The sequence below is a fragment of the Hipposideros armiger genome, unplaced genomic scaffold (genome assembly GCF_001890085.2).
Source record: "Hipposideros armiger isolate ML-2016 unplaced genomic scaffold, ASM189008v1 scaffold_378, whole genome shotgun sequence".
Taxonomy (NCBI): domain Eukaryota; kingdom Metazoa; phylum Chordata; class Mammalia; order Chiroptera; family Hipposideridae; genus Hipposideros; species Hipposideros armiger.
Genome location: NW_017731728.1, coordinates 628,234 through 647,288, shown reverse-complemented (window position 1 = coordinate 647,288; position 19,055 = coordinate 628,234). Strand labels below are relative to the sequence as shown.

Below are 19,055 nucleotides of genomic sequence, written 5' to 3'. Positions count from 1 at the left end.
TCTGGAATTTTCAACACCCACAGGACAGACAGCTCCACCAGCTCCACCAGGACCACGAGTGTTCGTCACTGCTCCCTCCAGAGCCAGCGGCTCCCTTCCTCGGCCTCAGCACCACCCATCAGCCACCAAATTCTGTGTGGCTTCCCTCAGCTCACTGCCACTCTTCGGGGCGTGGCACCCTCCCAGCATTCACTGCCCCAGTCACGAATGAAAGCTTTAGGCCAGGCCACCAACTATCAGAGGACTGCCCGTTTCCAATCTGTGCTCTAGAATAATCTAGAATATGTCCCTTTGCCTAAAGGACAGGTGGCACCCCTATGCCTAGTTTCAAGGCCCTAGGCCCACAGGAAGCCTACCAGAGAAATATTTACCTACTGGCAAGATGTGGGAATCTCTGTTAACTGTGGGTAATTCACTGTGTAAATTCGGCCACAGAAACACAAATAACCCAGAAACGAGTTTCAGGCCCATCCCTCCCGCTCCCACCCAGGGCACCCCCACCTAGTAACGCTCATCTCCTCCAGCCCTTCCCCCGGCCCTCTCACCAGTTCCACACACCAGCCCACAGTCAGGGCCCGCTGAAGACTGTCAGCATCCAGCTTTTTCGGCTCCACCAGCGTCTGCAATGTTACCAGCACCATCAAACCCCGCTGGTACTTGCCTCCGATCGCATTGTACTCCAGGATCTAGGGGGCAAGGGCAGGGGTAGAGGCCATCAGGGACCACAGAGCAGCTTCCCTCTCCTCCAGGGAGCCTCCGGAATTGCTCCTCTCTTAGTTACTTCATCCCCAAAGTCCTGGAACGCAGCTAGAAGAGGGCCCCAGGCCCCAGGCTCTCTCTGCACTGTAGTCCTCAGCAAACATAATAGTGCAACATGAAAATCCACTCCAAGCCCAGGGCAGGGATTGAACCCGGAAACACTGTTGATGCTACGCGAGTGGCTGGTATGCTCAGGTCTGTCGTCCTTTGGTGCCGGCCCCATCCCTACCTCTTCCAGACTTCCCCTCACAACCCATCCCCCTTTCCCAGCCACTTCCTCCAATGGTATCTCCTGCTGGGACCCCTCATTTGCCTTCTGCTGCTCTGCTGACAACCAGACCTAATTCACTGGAATCGCCACACCTCCTCCTTTTCCTTGGTACCCCTCAGGCAAATGGGACAACATTTACAAAAAGAATTAGCTGACACTCCAAAAGAAGAAAAGAATTAGGCAACGTCAGTACCCCAGCAACAGTTCCTGTCCCAGAGCCGGGTTTCTGATGGCACACTAGCTTCACAGAGCCCCCGCCCCGCAAACCGACTGCCTTCATCCCTGGTCCCTGTGGAGGTAGGACCTTATGACTTCCTTTCTCAACAAAATCAAAGACTTACGAGGTTAAATAAAGGCCTTCACCTCCAGGGACCTTCGCCTACACAAGGCAGTTTGGATGGCCTGCTACAGCCACAAAGCAGGACAGATGGCCTCACAAAGTCTACCTGCCAGGGCACAGGCCCCTCCACAGCTGACCTGGAGTCAACTCAGGTAAAAGCCTGCCCCCACTCCTGTCAAAAGACCCCCAGAGCCACAGCTGGATCCCACACATGCAGAGTGACCAAAGGTGCACTCCCTCAAGCTGCAAATCCCTCACCTCCCGGAGCCGGGCTATAGCATCTCCCGTGTCTGGGCACTTCATGTCATCCTCAGTCAGCACCTTGACAATCTGGGAGAAGTGCTGGAGGAAATTCTGCTTTTCTTGCTCATAAACATCCAATTTGTGGTCTCCATTCATTCTGAGGGAGGAGTAAAGTGCTCTGAGGAGAAGAAGGACAAGTCAGAAACCTGATCAGGGGCTCCCCTCCCCAAGACCCCTCACTCCCACCACACTCACCGAGGCTCCTCTGTCCACGCTTGGCACCAGCAGCGGGCACTGTGCCAGGCCCCCAGAACTGAGCCCCTGTACACCAGGGAGGGCCGCCGTAGGGGACCCAGCCACCTCTCCAGGGGCACCCAGCAGGGGGCTGGCAGCAAGAAGACCCCCACAGATCTCAGCCAGCGGGACAGAGGCATCACGGGGAGGGTGGCATAGGGAGGAGGCACCGAGCACTGCAGGGGCAAGCACCAAAGGCAGATACAAGGTGGCAGCTCCCCAACTCACCCCCCAACTTTTGATTTCAGGGCCCTGGCCACGCCCTCTTCTGGACTGAGCTTGCTGCCATTTACAGAAAGAAGGAAACGCAGGGAACAAAAAGCATGGCTGGGTGACCGAGACTCAACTGATCACACTTAAGATGGCTAGGGCTTAATGGCTCCCAACTTGATCCTCCTCAACCGTTAACTCCTCCTCCAGGGAGCCTCTGAAATTGCTCCTCTCTTGGCTACTTCTCCCAAGTTCTGGAGCACAGCTAGAAAAGGTCCAGAGCAAAGTACCTCAGGACTAGGGCCTGAGAGGACCCTGCATCACCCTATTTCAGAGGTGAACGGGAGGTTCTGGGAGGTGGGAAAATACATCGTTAGTGGCGGCGCCAAATCTAGAACCCAGGTCTTCCTGGTAGGCGGGAAGAGGGGTCCAGGCTGAGATGCCCCAGAAGAGAAGTGGAGCCAGAACCCCTGGGTGCTACGGCCATGTGGTCTGGGGTTCTGAGACTGGGCATCCCGAGCCCCACAGGCAGCGCTGGGACTGCGGACACAGCCTCGGAGCAACACCGGGCGAGTGAGGAGGCTTCGCAGCAGAAGAGCAACCCGGGCTCGGGCGTATTGGGGGTGCCAGGAAAACACACGACAGACCTCGGGAGTTTCCGCGTATCCGCAGGGTCAGCCAATCGGGCCCACAGACCTCCAAAACCGGGGAACTCCGACGTAACACCCCCGGCCTGTGCTTCCAAGTATCACTACAGAGGGAAGGCCGAGTCGCTACACTCTGCTTCCCCAAACCATCCCTCAACCTCTCACCTGCTCCTGGATGCCGGTTCTCAGTCCAACTGGTTGGCCGACTAATCCTAAAAGCCTTACCCGCACTCCGCTCGGCTCCCTGGGTCTAGTAGTTCTCGATCCTTTTTCACTGTAGGCAGAAATGCCTCGTTAGACTACAATTCCCGGCATGCTGCGCGAGGGACAGACAACGCGATCCGACGCAAGCTGGCTGGGCGGGACCAAGCCTCGCTGATAGGCTGCTTCTTCTCGTAAGAGCATGGCGCTGTAACGAACAACCAATAGAAGGGCTGCGCCCAAGGCAGAAAGCCTAGTAGGACCAGACGGGGCGGAGGTGGAGTCGGGCTGGAGTCAGTAGTGAGCGATGCAAAAGACGTCTGCTCTGGTTCATCTCCCCCTGTGCAGCTAGCTGAACGTTAGTACAACCTCAGTAGCACCAGTTTTGTCGCTTATTGGTTCTCAAGCAAATCATTTAACTTCTCTGGCCCCCAGTTAACTTCCTCAAAACTGGCTTTGCTCATCTGTTAAACTAGGATAATACCACGAGATAATGTATATAAAGTGCTTTAAGGGTTCAAGAAAAATAAGACTCAGGGCAGAAACTAGAAGCCTCACCCCTACACACACACACACACACACACACACACACACACACACACACACACACACACACACACACACAGTTTAACCCATCATGGCTTGACACCGTTGGCTCTTTCTCCATTAGCCCTCTCAAACTGCAGTAACTTGACCCATCTGGAAAGGCGCCTGAAACACCATACCACCAAGCACATAAATGGATTTCGTCATTATGAAACAAAAATCATTTTGCAAGGATACCCGATTTCACAGCTGCTATTTCAACATTGTACTGGAAATTCTAGTCAGAGCTATTAGACAAGAAAAAGAAATAAAACAGCCAAACTGGAAAAGAAGTAAAAATATCTGTACTTCACAAACAATATGATTGGATATATAGAAAGTCCACAAGAAAGCTACTAGAACTAATAAACTCAGCAAAGTTGCAGGGTACAAAAAGAACATGCAAAAATCGGTTGTGTTTCTACACACCTGCAGTGAACAATTTCAAAAAGGAAACGAAGAAAGCAATTTTATTTACAATAGTATCTAAAACAATAAAACACCGAAGAATAAAATTTAACCAAGGAGGTAAAAGACTTGTACACTGAAAAATAGAAAACACTGCTGAAAAAAAATTGAAGAAGACCTAAATAAATGGAAAACATCACACATGAAGATGCCAGTACCACCCAACACAATCTACAGATTCAACACAATCCCTATCAAAATTCCAACAGAATTTTTTGTGGAAATGAAAAAGCTGACCCTCAAATTCATGTGGAAGTGCAAGGGGTTATGCATAACTAAAATAACCTTGAAAACGAAGAACAAGAATGAAAGACTCATACTCCCCAAATTTGAAACTTAGTACAAAGCTTTAGTAATCAAAACATGTGGTTCTAGCATAAGGATAGACCTATCTACCAATGGCACAGAATTGAGAGTCCAGAAATAAACTCAAAATGGATTAAAACCTAAATACAAAAGCTAAAACCATAAAAGTCTTAGAAGAAAACATAGGGGTAAGTCTTCATACCTTGTGTTTGGCACGGGATTCTTAAGTATGACCCCAAAAGCATAAGGAACAAAAGAAAAAAACAGATAAATTGGACTTTATAAAAATTTTAAAACTTTTGTGCATCAAAGGACACTATTGAGGGCCGGCCAAGTGGCGCGATGGTTAAGAACTGGCTTGGGACGCCAGAGGGCCCCGGTTCGGATCCCACATATGAGGGCCAGTGACACTGCCCTGTACAGCTAAGATGCTGAACAACAGCTCAACCTGGAGCTGGGCTGCAGTGAGCTACATGAGTGGCTGGCAACCAGCGTGAGCGGCTGGTAGCCAGTGTGAGCTACTGGGAGCCACTGTGAGCGGCCGACCGATGACCGATTGCCTCACCCGGGAAGAGCACAATGATCATACCAACATGGGCCAGTGAAGCGACGTCATCCACAACTAGACTGAAGAACAAAACAGCAATTTGTCTACCTGTCTGTTCCCCTTCCCCGATTCCCCAACGCTGTTCCCCTCCCCCCAATCTCCCAATCAAATCTTTTTTTAAAAATTAAACATAATAAAAAATAATAAACAGTTCCTCCTTCCCGCCCCCGTCCCCATTTAATTGTTGATGAAACTGGGCCCTTGGCTTGTAGAGTTGCCTATATTCTAGATATGGCTGATTGTATCCTCAAGTTTTTGTTTCACTCTTTCCATTTCCCATCAACTTGTAGTTAGGGTGAAAGCTGCGTTAGAATCAGGATTCTTCCCAGGGGTGTACTTCCTTATATCAGGCCCGGTTGTCCCACTTTTAGTGTGCCAAACCTCATGGTTTTAGTAGCTATGGATGTGTGTTTTTAATTGAACTATACAGAAGAAAAAGACTGAAAGCCCATCTAATGAGGCCAGAGGCGGTAAGGTTGAGATGGTCAAACAGAAATTGCAACACAGGTGCAGGCAACAGCGTGTGCAAACACTTGGCACTGGGAGAGCAAGCAGGTGGTGTTCAGGGAGTGTAAGGGCTTGGCTTGGGCTGAGGAGTGCAGAAAGGGAGGACGTGTGGCTAGGGGAGTGATCTGGGTCAAGATTGGGAAGGTCTTTGTGTGCCCTGACAAGTCAGCAATGTCCTTAATGACGGCAGGCTGATCAGACCTGATACTTAGACAACTTTGACTGCAGTGGGAGGTTCCCCTACAGGGGGATGGAGACCCCAGGCAGGACAAGTCTGGGCAACTGATGAGCAGAGGCAGGCCACAGTAGGTGGCAGCGAGGACAGAGAGGAGATGTATCTGGAATCGGAAGGTTTTGTTGGCTGATGTTAGATGTGGGTGGTGAGAGGCCCACAGTTTCACCAAGATGCAGAGAAAGAAGGTGGAGCAGGGTGGGGTGAGGGTAAGGAAGCGAAAAGGAGTTGCCTTGCCTTAGTAGGAGGTGCAGGAGAGAGAAAGGGGGGCTGAACAGTAGAACAAGGTCCCCACCATGGGGGTGAGAGGTGGCCATTGGCCATGAGGGTCTGCAGCCCAGAAGAGAGGCTGGGGTGGCTGGACCCTGTTGAGTCTCACTGAGAGCTGGGCCCCCTCACCATCCCTTCATCATTCAAAGTTATTTACTGAGCACCTACGAGGCACTAGGAATATAGCCACTGACAAAACAGACAAGATTCCTGCCCTTCTGGGACTGACTTTCTAGGTGGAGTGGGAACACATTTAACAAGTCAAATATGAAAAGTCTGAGCCGGGAAGGAAAGCAAAGCATGGGGGAAGGTTGCAGTGTAACCAGTGTGGTCAGAGAGGGCTTCACTGCTCAGGTGATACCGGAGAAGAAATTAGAAGGAAGTAATAAGCAAGGCAGAGCGGAAGGTGTTCTACCTGTAAGGTAGAGGGGGGAACAGTGAACAAACCGCACGGCCCTCTCTGAGGCAGGAGTTTACCTGCCTTGTTTGAGAAGCAGTGAGGAAGTCAGTAGGAAGGGACAAGAAGCTATAAAAGGGACAAGGGGCAGAGGAGGAGGACTGGGAGGTAGCAGGGCCTTGTAAGGACTTTGGCTTTTTCTCCGAGTGTAATGGGAAACACCAGTGGGTGCTAAATGGAGTGCTGAGCTCCCCACGTCTCCCCCCTGCCTCCTCCTCCCCAACCCCTCTGAGGGTATGGCTGTTCTGCTTGTCCCCCGTCTCACCAGCATTGAGCCCCCAGCCCTGCCTCACGTGCAAGGCAGGAGCTGGGCAAAATGTGCTAGGCCTTCTCAAAACGCTCCAGGAGGAACCAAAGACCTGGGCCCATGGACACAGCAGCCAAAAGGTGGGAACAGCCCAAGGTGCCATTGACAGATGGGTGGATCAACAAAGTGTGGTCTGTACATACGATGGAATATTTATCATTCAGCCTTAAAAACGGGAGGAAATTCTGACACGTGCTACAACATGGATGAATCTTGAGGACATTATGGCTGAGTGAAAAAAACCAGTCACAGAAAGACAAATACTGATTCCACCTGTATGCGCTGCCTAGAGTAGACAAACTCTCGTAGAGACAAGAAGTTAAATAGAGGTTCCCAGGAGCTGGGGGTGGGGAGTGGGGGGTGGGGAGCTACTGTGTAAGGGGTATCGTTTCTGTTTGGGTTGATGAAAAAGTTTTGGAAACATAGGGGTGATGGTGCCCAACGTTGTGAATGTACTTGACTTGGACACCTAAAAATGGTAAAAATGGTAAATTTTGTCTTATGTATATTTTACCGCATTTTTTTGTTTTTTAAAGAAAGAGACCTGGGCCCAGGCTGGCCTGTGCCTCTAGCTCCTCTCTAGCTAGGTTCTCCCCTACCCCCACGCAAGTGAGGATCTCAAGGGGGTCCATTACAAAAGCTGTGAGCAAAATTGAGGCCTCTCTTCCTAAGCAAAGACAGGCAGACCTAAATGGGAAGAGACCGGAGTGTACAGGCCCGGCTGCCCTTTGCATTAAAAAGGGAAAGGTCGTACATCGTCTGTACCTGCATTGTCCGTTTCCGGGAGAACACACAGAGAATTCAGACGTCTGATGACTGCTGGGGGGACTGAGCCGCTGGGAAGTCGGGAAGGGAAAGCCCTTGGTCTGTATGTACCACGTGCCTCCGAACTGTGTCACTGTGCAAATATCTGTTGGAGCGTGACTGCATTCGGGACACATTCTATGGCATCTGTGCAAGTACAGGCGCAGGGCCCCACTGGCCACGTTCTGATTACTGGGGCGGGGACAGCAGTGGCTCGGAGCTCGCTGTGCCGCGCGCACCGCACGTCCGCTCGCGGTATCGCGCTGCGCCTCCCAAAGGCTGCTTATCTCGGTTTGCAGATGAGGAAGCTGACATCTCTCCACCCAGGCCTGGCTCGCACGCGTCGCCTCCCGCCTCCCGGGCCCAGAGCTCTCGCTTCGTCCTCCTGCCAGCGGCGGCTCTGGGCTCTCGGGCGCCGCTCGCAGGCGGCCAGCGGCCCTTTCCCAGGGGAGCGGGCGGGTGTTCGCAGGTTTGCAGAATAAAGCTGCTTTGGGCTGTGTGCGTGTGAGGGTCAGGTGTATCTGTAATTGTGTGCACCTGTTATATGAGCGTGTACTTGTGGCCTGTAGACTCCGTGTGTGGTAGGGTTAGGGTGTCGTGTGTGCATACGTGTGCCTGTGTCCCAGCACTGGGACTCTGTGTCACCCCCTCTGTGAAGCCACTCTGACCTCCTCTCACCTACCAGGCCCAGACCGCCCCCGTGCCCCTCTGTGTTCTGAACACAACTCCATCAGGCGCGAGGCTTTATTTATTGAGCCTTGAACCTAACTGCTAGCATTCCTGTCTCTCCCCTGTCTGGGCAGGGACCTGACCTTGGGGGCCTCACGCCTTCAGAGGCCACGTGGGCAGGGGGCATGTGGTGGGGGCTCGCTCCAGGCTGGTGTCTCTGTCTGTGTGTGTCTGAGGGCAGCAGCGTTTGCAGAGGTGGGGACAGACCTTACCTGAGAAGCTGGAGTCACCTGTGCTGTCTGTGGCCTGTTCTCAGGTTTTCTCACCCACAGGCCCCCCATTCAGAGCTGGACCCAGGGTCAGTCAGACTGCTTCTTCTCTTTAACCTAATATCAGGTCAACGCTTCTATCCCTCAGCTCGATAGGACAGGGGCCCCTTTGAGGCACCAAGTCCCCATTGGCCACTGGGGACTTGGGCCTCTGGGATTCTTGTCCTCTAGGCCGGTCCTGGACTCAGTTCACAATTGTCAGGCTGACCTTAAACACCCCATGTCCCTCTCCAGTCCCCAAGCCCAAGGCCTGAGTCCCCAGTCCCTGAAGTCTATCATGTCCCCTCTGGTTATAACTGTTGTCCATCTTTCCTCATTCTGCCTTCTGTGTACAAAGCCTAGGACCTCAAGCTCACCCCCCCTTGGGAAGTCCTTCCTGCTATCTAGCCTCTTGCTTTTCCAACCAGAGTCTGAGGCTTCTCCCATCTCTGCCACCGAAACCATCCTGAGAGGGAAAGAATGTACCTTACAGCTCAGATCTTGGAACCATGCTCTCCGGGCCCAAATCCCAGCTGCACTCAGACAGGCAGAGGTCCATCAGGAAACCGAGGGCTTTCTCAAGCTTGATAATTTGAGGAGTGTTTCATAACAGGGTTACCCCAGATGCGGTAACGGTGAGCTTAGTTACCACCCTCAAGAGCCCAGGGGATGGGGAGAGAATGGTTTCTCAGATCTGGAGGGAGAGGGACGCTGAGGGGAGCTGGGACCCACAGCAACCTTGCAGGGGTCAGGGACAGGTAAGTGCCCAGCCTCCCTCTCTTCCTCCATCTCCCCCTCCGTCAGTGCCCTTCTTCACTGGCCAAGCCCTACGGAAGCCATGGGGCAAGGCCTTCAGCCCCCTGGCCCCCGAGCAGAGTGGAGAAGGGTAGAGCAAAGGATCTGGAGTGCTTACTCTGCTCACCTCAGTTCCCTCGTCTGCAAAACAGGCTATTAACCCTCCGTCCCTTCTAGGTTGTCATGATGATAAAGGGAGGGGACGCACACGAGGCATTGGTGAACACAGCCCACTATGTGCCTACAGATTTTAGTGATTCATTGGCTTCTCAAACTTAGCTCAGGTACAACGGGAACCATGAACGTTTGCCCCCACAAACCTATTTCTTCCCCAGTCTGGGTGAGCGGCCCTACCACGTACCCAGCTGTGCAAGCCATGCTCCTCAGGCCATCCTTCAGGAGACGAAAGCCTCCATCTCCCTCTGCCCACACTGCTCCGTCTTTCCATCCCGTCTGCTCCTCAAAATTCATCTCGGATCTGTCCCCCTCTCTCCATCGCCACTGCTACTATGCCAGTCCATCAACTCCCACCTGGGTTACACCTAAAACCCCTCACGGGTCACCCTGCACCCACCGTTTATTCTCCACCCACCAGCCAGAGGGACCTAGAGCATCAGCCGGGGCATGTCACTCCCCTGGGTAAACCCAGTGCCCTCTAAGGCCCTGCTTAGGTCTCCAGTTTCCAGGGACCATGCCCCTCCACTCCAGACACATGGGCTCATTTCAGCTTTCCCTCTCCTCAGGGCCTTGGCATATGTTATTCTATTTCCAACCCCACAGAAAACGCCTCGCTCCAGGTTGTCCTTCTCACTGGTTCTTCTCATCCTTCCAATTCCAGCTTAAATGTGACCACATCAAAGAGGCCTTCCCTGACCACCTCATGGGAAAGACATTCCCCTCCCTCTTCCCCACTGGCTTCTCTGTTCCTGATCGACTCTGTTCTAGCACTTTCGCAGTTTGTACTCACAGACTGATTTGTTTGCTACTTATCGTAGTCAGTCTCCCCACCATGTTGTAAATTCCATGGAAGGACAAAGGCCCTGCCTGGTTTGCTCACCACTGTCTGCTCAGGCCCAGCACAGAGTATTTGTTCAATAAACACTGGAACGTGGTCAATGAGCACACGGCAGCCAAGCTTAGGGTGACGGTGATGCTATCAGAGCCCTTCCAGAGAACCCCATCACACTGTCACAGTGTTCCCCACCCCTGTCCTCAGGCTGCAGCCCCTACCCCAAAAGCCCGCCGCTTCCCAGAGCAGTCTGGGGCTAGCTTCAGGACAGGCGAAGTAAAAAGGGGCCATGTCACTGGCAAAAAAAAAATCTCTGTTCAGGTTGATGACCAGACAGTGTGAATGGATTGAACATTTATCAGGAAAAATGGACGAGAGAGGAGGAATGCCAGAAGACAAGGGAAAAGAGCCATTAAGTCTGGGGGAGGGACTCTGTGTGGGGACAGGGGCGGCCTACTGGGTGTGTCCCTTTTCTTCTCTCTGGCTCCCTTAGATAAGAGCAGCAGTTTTGTCCCCCTCTTTCCCATCTCTGCACAGTCCAGGCGGCCCCACTCCCGCACTTGAAAGCATGTCAGTCCAGAATGAGAACACACAACCCCAGCAGCTCTGGTCATGGGTCACTAAGTCCCAGTGGGATTTAGTAAAGTCCATCCTGATTGGGGCTCCAAGAGGTAAGGAGGGTCCCCAGAAGCCAGTGACGAGAGGGGGGAAGACGAGGGTGGAAATCAAGAGTGGAGGTGGAGGGTGCCGAAGATGCGTGTGTAGTGCTGGCTAGGCGGGGTTTGGGTGGGGGGCTCTGTGCCCATCAGGGTCTGCCCTGTGTTAAGTTACGGACTCTGGTCCGGGCCTCTTCTCCCAGCCCCCGGAGGCAGGGCAGAGGGGAGCCTGCTGATGGGAGTCACAGGCCACGCCCATGGTTCCTGGACTCTGAGCCCTGGTGCACGCGGCTTCCAGTGACAGAGGAGACACTGGTTGACATTTTAACTCGTAGGCAGAACTGGCCCCTGGCCAGCCGGGCCTCCTGCCTCTGACAGCCCGACAGCATGGAGCAGACCACCAGCGACAGGCGGGCGTGCGCTGGCATGGAGGGTACGCTGGAGTGGCTCCTCTGGGCTGGGTCAAGCTACAGGGACCCCCAGGTCCTGGAGTAGCACTGAAGGGGCTAAGGACACTCAGAAAAGGGGGTGGAGAAGCCAGCACCTGGAGGAAAGAAAACAGGGGCCTTAGGAAAGGGAACTGGCTGATTCTGGGCCTGGATCATGGGTCACTGTAGACTAGATATCGAGGGGGGCTGAGGCTGAGGGAGGCCAGCGGCTGAAGGGCGAGAAGTCAGGGGTCGTGAGGGATCAGATAACTGAACCGTCAAGGACTTGAACCTAGAGCTAGACCTGGATGTGAATCCCCTCTCTGTTACTTAGAAGCTATATGCACTGGGCAATTTATTTAACCTTTCTCGGCCTCAGTTTCCTTATCTGTAAAACGGGGCTTGTTATAGAAAATCTAACAATACCTGCTTCCTGGGATCCTCGTGGCCACATCAGATAAGGTATGCACCATGCCCAGCTCACAAGGACTCAACAAGGACTGGGGAGCTGAGGGACGGGGTAGAGGGCATGCGAGAGGAAAGGCAGGGAGGAGAGGCAGGCACCCACACAGCCCCTTCTCCTGCAGGCCCAGCAGGGTATCTGCGATGGGCCAGCGTGGCCCAGCTGAGACAGGATCTGGGCACCGCCTTTTTCCAGCAGCAGCAGCTGTCGGCTGCGATGGCAGACACCTTCCTGGAACACCTCTGCCTGCTGGACATCGACTCGGAGCCCGTGGCCGCTCGCAGCACCAGCATCATCGCCACCATCGGTAAGCACCCTCCGCGCCCCGCAGCCTCATGGAGCCTCTTAGGTGTTTCTCAGGGTGCTTCCTCATCTTTTGTCTCCTTTGAGACTTCTCTGTGTTTAACAGTCACTCATTCGGCAAATATTTGCTGAGCACTTGGTAGATAACGTTTTGAGCCCTGGGAGTAGATCAGTGAAATAGACAAAGATCCCTACTCTTGGGGAGCTGACATTCTAGCCGGGTGGGACAATAGATAATCAACACAATAAATTATTTGGTATGTTAGAAAGTGATAAGTATATGGGAAAAGAAGAACAACAGGGCATGATGAGGGGCGTCAGGGGTGCCCAGGCAGGAGGCAGGTTGCCGTCCTAAGGAGGGAGTCAGGGGAGCCAGACCTGAGCTAAGACTTCAAGGAGATGAAAGAATGAGCCATGCACAGGCCTGGGGAAGAGAATTCCAGGCAGAGGGAACAGTCAGCACAAAGGCCCAACATCAAGGAGGTTGGCATGGCTAGCAGCCATCAAAGGGGAGCGTAACAGGAATGAAGCGATGGGGGAGGGGAAGGTCATGTAGGGCATAGTTTTGAGTTTTCCTCCAAGTACGATGGGAGACCACTGTGCAGAGTTTTGCGGGGTTCGGTGGGGGGGGAATAACAGGCTCTTACTGCTGTTTTAATTGACCCACGCCGCCGGCAGCTGTATTGAAAATAGATTAGAGATGGGGGTGGGGACAAGGGCAGAAGCCGCTTCTGCAGTTTTTCTGGCTCAGACCAGGTGGTGGCAGTGCAGGTGGTGAGAAGTGATCGGACTCTGAATGTGTTTGGAAGGTGGAGCTGACAGGATTTATTTCCTGATGGATTGGATGTGGGGTGGGCTAAGGGTGAAAAGGAGTCGAGGTGTCACGCTGCCCATGGGCCAGCTAAGATGATTACTGAGAAGTGACCATTAGATTTACCTAAAACACAGATTCTCGGTAACCTTGACAAGAACAGATGCAGTGGAGAGATGGGGGCCCAAGCCTGATTGAGGTGGGTGCAAAGGAGGATGGGGCGTGGAGAGCTGGAGCCAGCAAGGACAGATAACTCTTACAACGAGTTTTGCTGCAAAGGAGAGCAAAGAAATAGGACTGGCGCTGGCGGGGGAGCTGGGATTAAGAGAATTTTTTTTATGACGAAAGACGCAACAGCAGGTTTCCATGCTGATAAGAATGATCTGATAAGAAGGAAGACATTGATCTTGGCAGCTGCTTTTGGTTGGGGGCTGTCCCACATCTAAGACAGAAAGATGGTGGCCGCAAAGAAGACGAAAAAGTTGCTGGAGTCGATCAACTCTAGGCTACAACTTGTTATGAAAAGTGGAAAATACGTGCTGGGGTACAAGCAGACTCTGAAAATGATCAGACAAGGCAAAGTGAAAATGGTCATCCTTGCCAACAACTGCCCAGCCTTGGGGAAATCTGAAATCGAATACTACGCTATGTTGGCCAAGACTGGTTGGTGTCCATCACTACAGTGGCAATAATATCGAATTCGACACAGCGTGTGGAAAATACTACAGACTGTGCACACTGGCTATCATTGATCCAGGTGACTCTGACTAACAGCATGCCAGAACAGACCGGTGAAGAGGAAATCATGCAAAATTTTTCTTTAATAAAACTGGCCAAATTCGGTTTAAAAGAAAAAGAAAAAAAAAAAGAAGAAGGAAGACATTGATGAGTGAGAACGGCTGAATCTAAGTCTCTGAGCGGATGAGCACAAGAACAAGAACTGGCTTTAGGGAGGGCCCACTGGCTTTGTCCCGAGCGCAGGGCTGGGGTAGAACTCAACTCTCCTCAGTCAATATGAGGCCCATCAGCTCTACAGCCTCGAACCCCAAATGCCCTACCGGCCCCCATCCCCTGATATACACCCTCATACGCTGGGGTTACCCCCACACAGCAGCGCTGACGACACTGCCCACGCCCCTTCAAGCCCCACGTCCCCGACAGTGCTGCCGGCCCTCCACAAGGAGGCAGGTATTGCCTGGAGAGTGGAACGGGGTTTCTGACCCGTGAGCAGGGGTTGCGTCAGAGAATAAAGGTCAGGTAACAGGACTTCTGTGGCGTGGGGCGTGTCCGAGGGTGGTGGCGTGTTTGCTTGTCTCTGAGGTTTGGGGGAGAAAGTTCTCTGAGCGGGATCTCTGGTTCCAGGGCCGGCATCTCGCTCTGTGGAGCGCCTCAAAGAGATGATCAAGGCTGGGATGAACATTGCGCGACTCAACTTTTCCCACGGCTCCCACGAGGTTCGGGGAGGGGCCGCGGGGTGCAGCGGGGCTAGAGGATGCGGGGTGCGGGGGGTGGGGGGTGTGGTCCTGGCCACCGTCCCCTGAAACCCCCACTCGGTTCCGTCCCCAGTACCACGCTGAGTCCATCGCCAACATCCGGGAGGCGGTGGAGAGCTTTGCAACTTCCCCAGTCAGCTACCGACCCGTGGCCATCGCTTTGGACACCAAAGGACCAGAGATTCGCACCGGGATCCTGCAGGGGGTGAGAGGCGGGAGCCCAGCTGGGGGCGGTAGGGCGCAGAGGCAGTTGCTCTGGGGGGGCGCTGTGTGTGGGGAGGGGCCGAACTCCAGCCTCATCGCATCGCTCCCCGCCCCCAGGGCCCAGAGTCGGAAGTGGAGCTAGTGAAGGGCTCGCAGGTGCTGGTGACCGTGGACCCGGCGTTCCGGACACGGGGAGACGCGAGCACCGTGTGGGTGGACTACCCCAACATCGTCCGGGTCGTGCCAGTGGGGGGCCACATCTACATTGACGACGGGCTCATCTCCCTAGCTGTCAAGAAAATCGGTGCGGACTCACCTTCCGCCCCGGCCGCGTGCAGAGCTGGGCTCACGCTCCCCTCCGGCTCCCACATTCGCCCCGTAGACCCACCATGCCTTCCCGGGGCGGGCGTCTTTCCCACCCATCCCAGCAACCCCCGGCATCCAGGCTCCTGCGCTCACCCTGGTTTGGGGCTGGGCTGGCGGGGTAGTCGCTTCTTCCACAGACACCCACGCGTGCCTATTCAGTGTGGAGCCCAGGCCAAGGGCTGAGGGCCGAGAGACGATCTCTTGAGGATCCAAGCCCATGTTCCCTCTGCCGTGACCCCGAGCCCGGCCTCACCCCTGACCTAGGCGGGCTCTTTCCACGCCCGCAGGCCCAGAAGGGCTGGAGACCGAGGTGGAGAACGGCGGCGTCCTGGGCAGTCGCAAGGGCGTGAACTTGCCGGGTGTCCAGGTGGACCTGCCCGGGCTGTCCGAGCAAGATGCCCGAGACCTGCGCTTCGGGGTGGAGCATGGCGTGGACATCGTCTTTGCCTCCTTTGTGCGGAAAGCCAGCGACGTTGTTGCAGTCCGGGCTGCTCTGGGGCCGGAAGGGCAATCCATCAAGATCATTAGCAAAATTGAGAACCACGAAGGCGTGAAGAAGTAAGTCTTGGCCTTTGTCCCCATCAGGCCCGTAACCAGCCCCATCACCTCTCCTCTTCTCCCATCTCCTCTCCCCGGAATCTCCTGGCTCTTCCCCAGCCCTGACTCCCCAACTGCCCAGGTTCGATGAAATCCTGGAGGTGAGTGACGGCATCATGGTGGCACGGGGTGACCTGGGTATCGAGATCCCTGCTGAGAAGGTTTTCCTGGCTCAGAAGATGATGATTGGACGCTGCAACTTGGCGGGCAAGCCAGTTGTCTGTGCCACACAGGTCTGGAGTGAGCCTGGGGAGAGCTGGGGCATTCTGTGGGTTTGGGGACACCTGAGGGTGAATACCTGCACCTTAGGTCTGTAGCACGTTTTGCTGTCCAGTGTTTGATCCTCAAACAGTGAAGTTCTGAAGAAATACTGTGACCCTCATTTTCAGATGAAGGGACTGAGCTGCCAGGATCACAGCCTTTGTGACTGTGGCCGGGGCTCTCAGGGCATTCTGAGAATGTGGATGTCAGAGAAGCAGTGGGGTCCCCAGTAGGAGTGTGACCCCTACAGCTCTGACACCCAGGTATCCCCAGATGCTGGAGAGCATGATTTCGAAGCCCCGGCCGACCCGGGCAGAAACGAGCGACGTGGCCAACGCCGTGCTGGACGGGGCCGACTGCATCATGCTGTCGGGGGAGACTGCCAAGGGCAGCTTTCCTGTGGAGGCTGTAATGATGCAGCACGCGGTAGGAGCTCAGAATGCAAGGCAGATGGGCCGGACCGCCAACCCCCTGCCAGCCCCAGGTGCCCCTGCCCAGCCTGACCGCCTGCTGCCTGCAGATTGCCCGGGAAGCAGAGGCCGCAGTGTACCACCGGCAGCTGTTTGAAGAACTGCGCCGGGCAGCACCCCTGAGTCGTGATCTTACCGAAGTCACTGCCATCGGCGCCGTAGAGGCCGCCTTTAAGTGCTGTGCTGCTGCCATCATCGTGCTGACCAAGACCGGCCGGTGAGGGAGACCCCAAGACGGGCCTTTGGATCAGGGGCAGGCTGGGATGGGCCACAGGCTCGGGTTTTGTCTTGTCAGAGATGAAGAGTATCTTTCTGGGGCCAGAGGAGGGGTGGCTATGGGACCTGGAGGCCAGGAGGGTGGGTCTTGGAGCACACCAGGGACTGTGCCCGTGAGCCCCAGGGGGTCGGAGGGAGAAGGTGGCATCACAGGGAACATTGGCTTCCAGCCCATTTGGGCTCCTAGGGCTCAGAGGCTGCTGAGGTGGCAGCAGGGCCCAGAAGGTTCGAGTTCAAGTCTTTGCTCTGAAATGACACCTTGGGTGTCACCCAGACTCTAAAGCTTCCTTCGTTTCCTCCCGGGGGTTGTGAGAATTAAGCAGGCATTTGTAAGTTAAGTACTATATAATGGTACCTTCTCAGAGGTTTTGTGTTTCTCAGAGAGGTTTTTCCTTCCTATCTCATTCGATGTATGTTTTATTATCTCCTATCTTCCTTGTGCGGTAAGAAGGGCAGGCATCCTTATGCCCACTTTACAGGTGAGGAAAACCAAGGCCCAGGGAAATATAGTGACCCTCCCAGCTTGGGGCACAAAGCTGGTTGGCGACCCCTGGAACCAGAACCCAGCTCTGGTTTCCTGGGTCAGCGCCCTTTCACTGTTCTGAGCTGACCTTCTCCACCTCCTTCAGCTCAGCCCAGCTTCTGTCTCGGTACCGACCTCGGGCCGTGGTCATTGCTGTCACCCGCTCTGCCCAGGCTGCCCGCCAGGCCCACCTATGCCGAGGAGTCTTCCCCTTGCTCTACCGTGATCCGCCGGTGGCCATTTGGGCAGACGATGTGGATCGCCGAGTCCAGTTTGGCATTGAAAGCGGTGAGCCACCTGGATGTCCTCCCCAGGATTTACATCATGAGTCCCCCAACCCCACTCCCCACACCCACCCAAAGGGCCTTGCCGCTCTCCTTGGGTCCCAGGTTTTCTCTATGGGGTTCGCTAAGACTCAGAGATGGTTTGGCCTCCATGGGACATACTGGGAGGAGGGCAGAGGGAGAGAGAGGTCAGGGCCACCCCTAAGAAGTCAGCCCGGCTGCTGCCTGCACCAGGTGGCTACAGTCTGGCGTGACATAAGGCGCAGGAGGCAAGAGGAGAAAGGGGACCCAGGACCCAGCCCCCCGCAGCTGGAACATAAATCTAGTTTAAAACTGGCTCTGATCATGCTTCACCTCTTCCTATCGGCATAGCAACACAGGTGGACAGACTTGCTGCTTAGCAACACACCCCGTGCCACCTGCCACCCACGCACACACCTGCAGTGGTCAGACTCCCTGTGGGCACACTGCAGTGTGTGCTTCAGGCTCCTTGTTCCCTACAGGGTGGCTTTGAGGAGGTAGAGGGTGGTGGCTGGCTCTCGTCCTAGGGCTGGCCGGGGTCCCTCGGTGGCCGACTGCCGTCTTCTTCCCCTCCCCCAGGAAAGCTCCGTGGCTTCCTCCGTGTCGGGGACTTGGTGATTGTGGTGACAGGCTGGCGACCTGGTTCTGGCTATACCAACATCATGCGGGTGCTAAGCATATCCTGAGATGCACCCCCACCCCAGCCAGCTCTGGACCAACCTCCCTCCTCCCCATGCCCTGTCTGCCTTGTCTACTCCGTCCTCCCTGCCCGAGGCCACATCTGCCACCTGCCCCATTCCAGAGTGCGCCTTCCCCTCGCCATTTCACGCAGGCCCTGAAAGTCTGTGTCCAGTTAAGCACTGGCCATCCGGCAGCACCGGTCATGCAATGCCTGCGCCCAGTGCTCTCAGCTGACGCTAAGATGCTCCGAGCCTTGAATCCCAGCTTACTGGTTAACTCTATTTCCCCAGGCCTCCCACAGCTGGGGGTGGGGAGAGGGGGTTAAGGCAGCCATGTCCAGTCTCCACAGAATGGCTATTTTAGAAATAGCTCACATCCATGAGTCTGATATTCTCATACGTGGCCCTCATGGTGATCCGGGCATCTCCCGGCGAAAGTGCCACCTGTTCCTTCATTGTAACGAAGTGACATCAAAGCACCGCCCTTCTGGGAAAGCCAGGGGAGATGCACTGGTGAGCTCACCTTACCGCTGTCTGCATGACCCCTCCCTGGCTGCTTGCAGGGCCTTGCTGGGTGAGACGCCCTGCTGCCTCCTGCACCCAGAAATCCCTTCACGCCCACTTTGTTCCCACACACAAACCAGGAGCCGAAACAAGTGTCTCTATTTTCTTTTAAAACCAGCTGTGTGGAAGGAATTATTAAACTTCTCCCATCCATCCAGAACCCCGGAACTCCCCACCCAGGGGGAAAGGAGCTACAGGGCCCCGGCCCCACGTTCCTGGATGCTGTAGAGTAAGCCTGGACACGAGGCATGGGGTAAGGGATTTCTCTTGTCCCTGAGAAGGCAGAGGTGCTGGCTAGCCTGCCCTTCCCCAGGCTCAGATATTTGGGGCCCTCCTCCTGCACCTACAGCAAACTCAGTAGGAAAA

General features: G+C 54.7%; 2 protein-coding genes and 1 pseudogene across 9 annotated transcripts in view; 2 read left to right on the top strand and 1 right to left on the bottom strand.

The window, feature by feature from the left end:
* The window catches only part of FDPS (farnesyl diphosphate synthase), a 9,289-nt gene extending 6,241 nt beyond the window's left edge, over positions 1–3,048 (bottom strand). The window contains exons 1-4 of one of the 7 annotated variants that reach the window (XM_019662520.1): positions 2,930–3,003; positions 2,255–2,382; positions 1,629–1,791; positions 546–686 (exon numbers count right to left, since the gene is read on the bottom strand). In XM_019662520.1, coding sequence (XP_019518065.1) covers positions 546–686; positions 1,629–1,769 — 282 coding nt within the window. In that variant the 5' untranslated portion in view covers positions 1,770–1,791; positions 2,255–2,382; positions 2,930–3,003. The other 6 variants (XM_019662515.1, XM_019662518.1, XM_019662521.1 and 3 more) reach the window with 6 other exon arrangements.
* An 8,187-nt stretch (positions 3,049–11,235) lies between these two features.
* Positions 11,236–19,049, top strand: PKLR (pyruvate kinase L/R). Of its 2 annotated transcripts, none has more exons than XM_019662485.1 (11): positions 11,236–11,378; positions 11,961–12,143; positions 14,313–14,404; positions 14,517–14,648; positions 14,765–14,951; positions 15,301–15,571; positions 15,693–15,843; positions 16,145–16,297; positions 16,392–16,558; positions 17,247–17,428; positions 18,025–19,049. In XM_019662485.1, the coding sequence occupies exons 1-11, from the start codon at positions 11,333–11,335 to the stop codon at positions 18,129–18,131; spliced, it is 1,671 nt and encodes a 556-aa protein (XP_019518030.1). In that variant the 5' UTR covers positions 11,236–11,332; the 3' UTR covers positions 18,132–19,049. The 2 variants fall into 2 exon arrangements, with proteins under 2 accessions (XP_019518030.1, XP_019518031.1); XM_019662486.1 differs by having other exon boundaries at positions 11,245–11,378; positions 12,032–12,143.
* Positions 13,406–13,851, top strand: LOC109393366 (60S ribosomal protein L30-like; annotated as a pseudogene).
* Positions 19,050–19,055: the final 6 nt, after the last annotated feature.

Coding starts and splice junctions, on each gene's coding strand:
- PKLR (XM_019662485.1), top strand. CDS start 11,333: ATGGAGCAGACCACCAGCGACAGGCGGGCGTGCGCTGGCATGGAGG. Junction 14,405..14,516: donor TTTCCCACGGCTCCCACGAG/GTTCGGGGAGGG, acceptor TTCCGTCCCCAG/TACCACGCTGAGTCCATCGC. Junction 15,844..16,144: donor CAGTTGTCTGTGCCACACAG/GTCTGGAGTGAG, acceptor AGGTATCCCCAG/ATGCTGGAGAGCATGATTTC.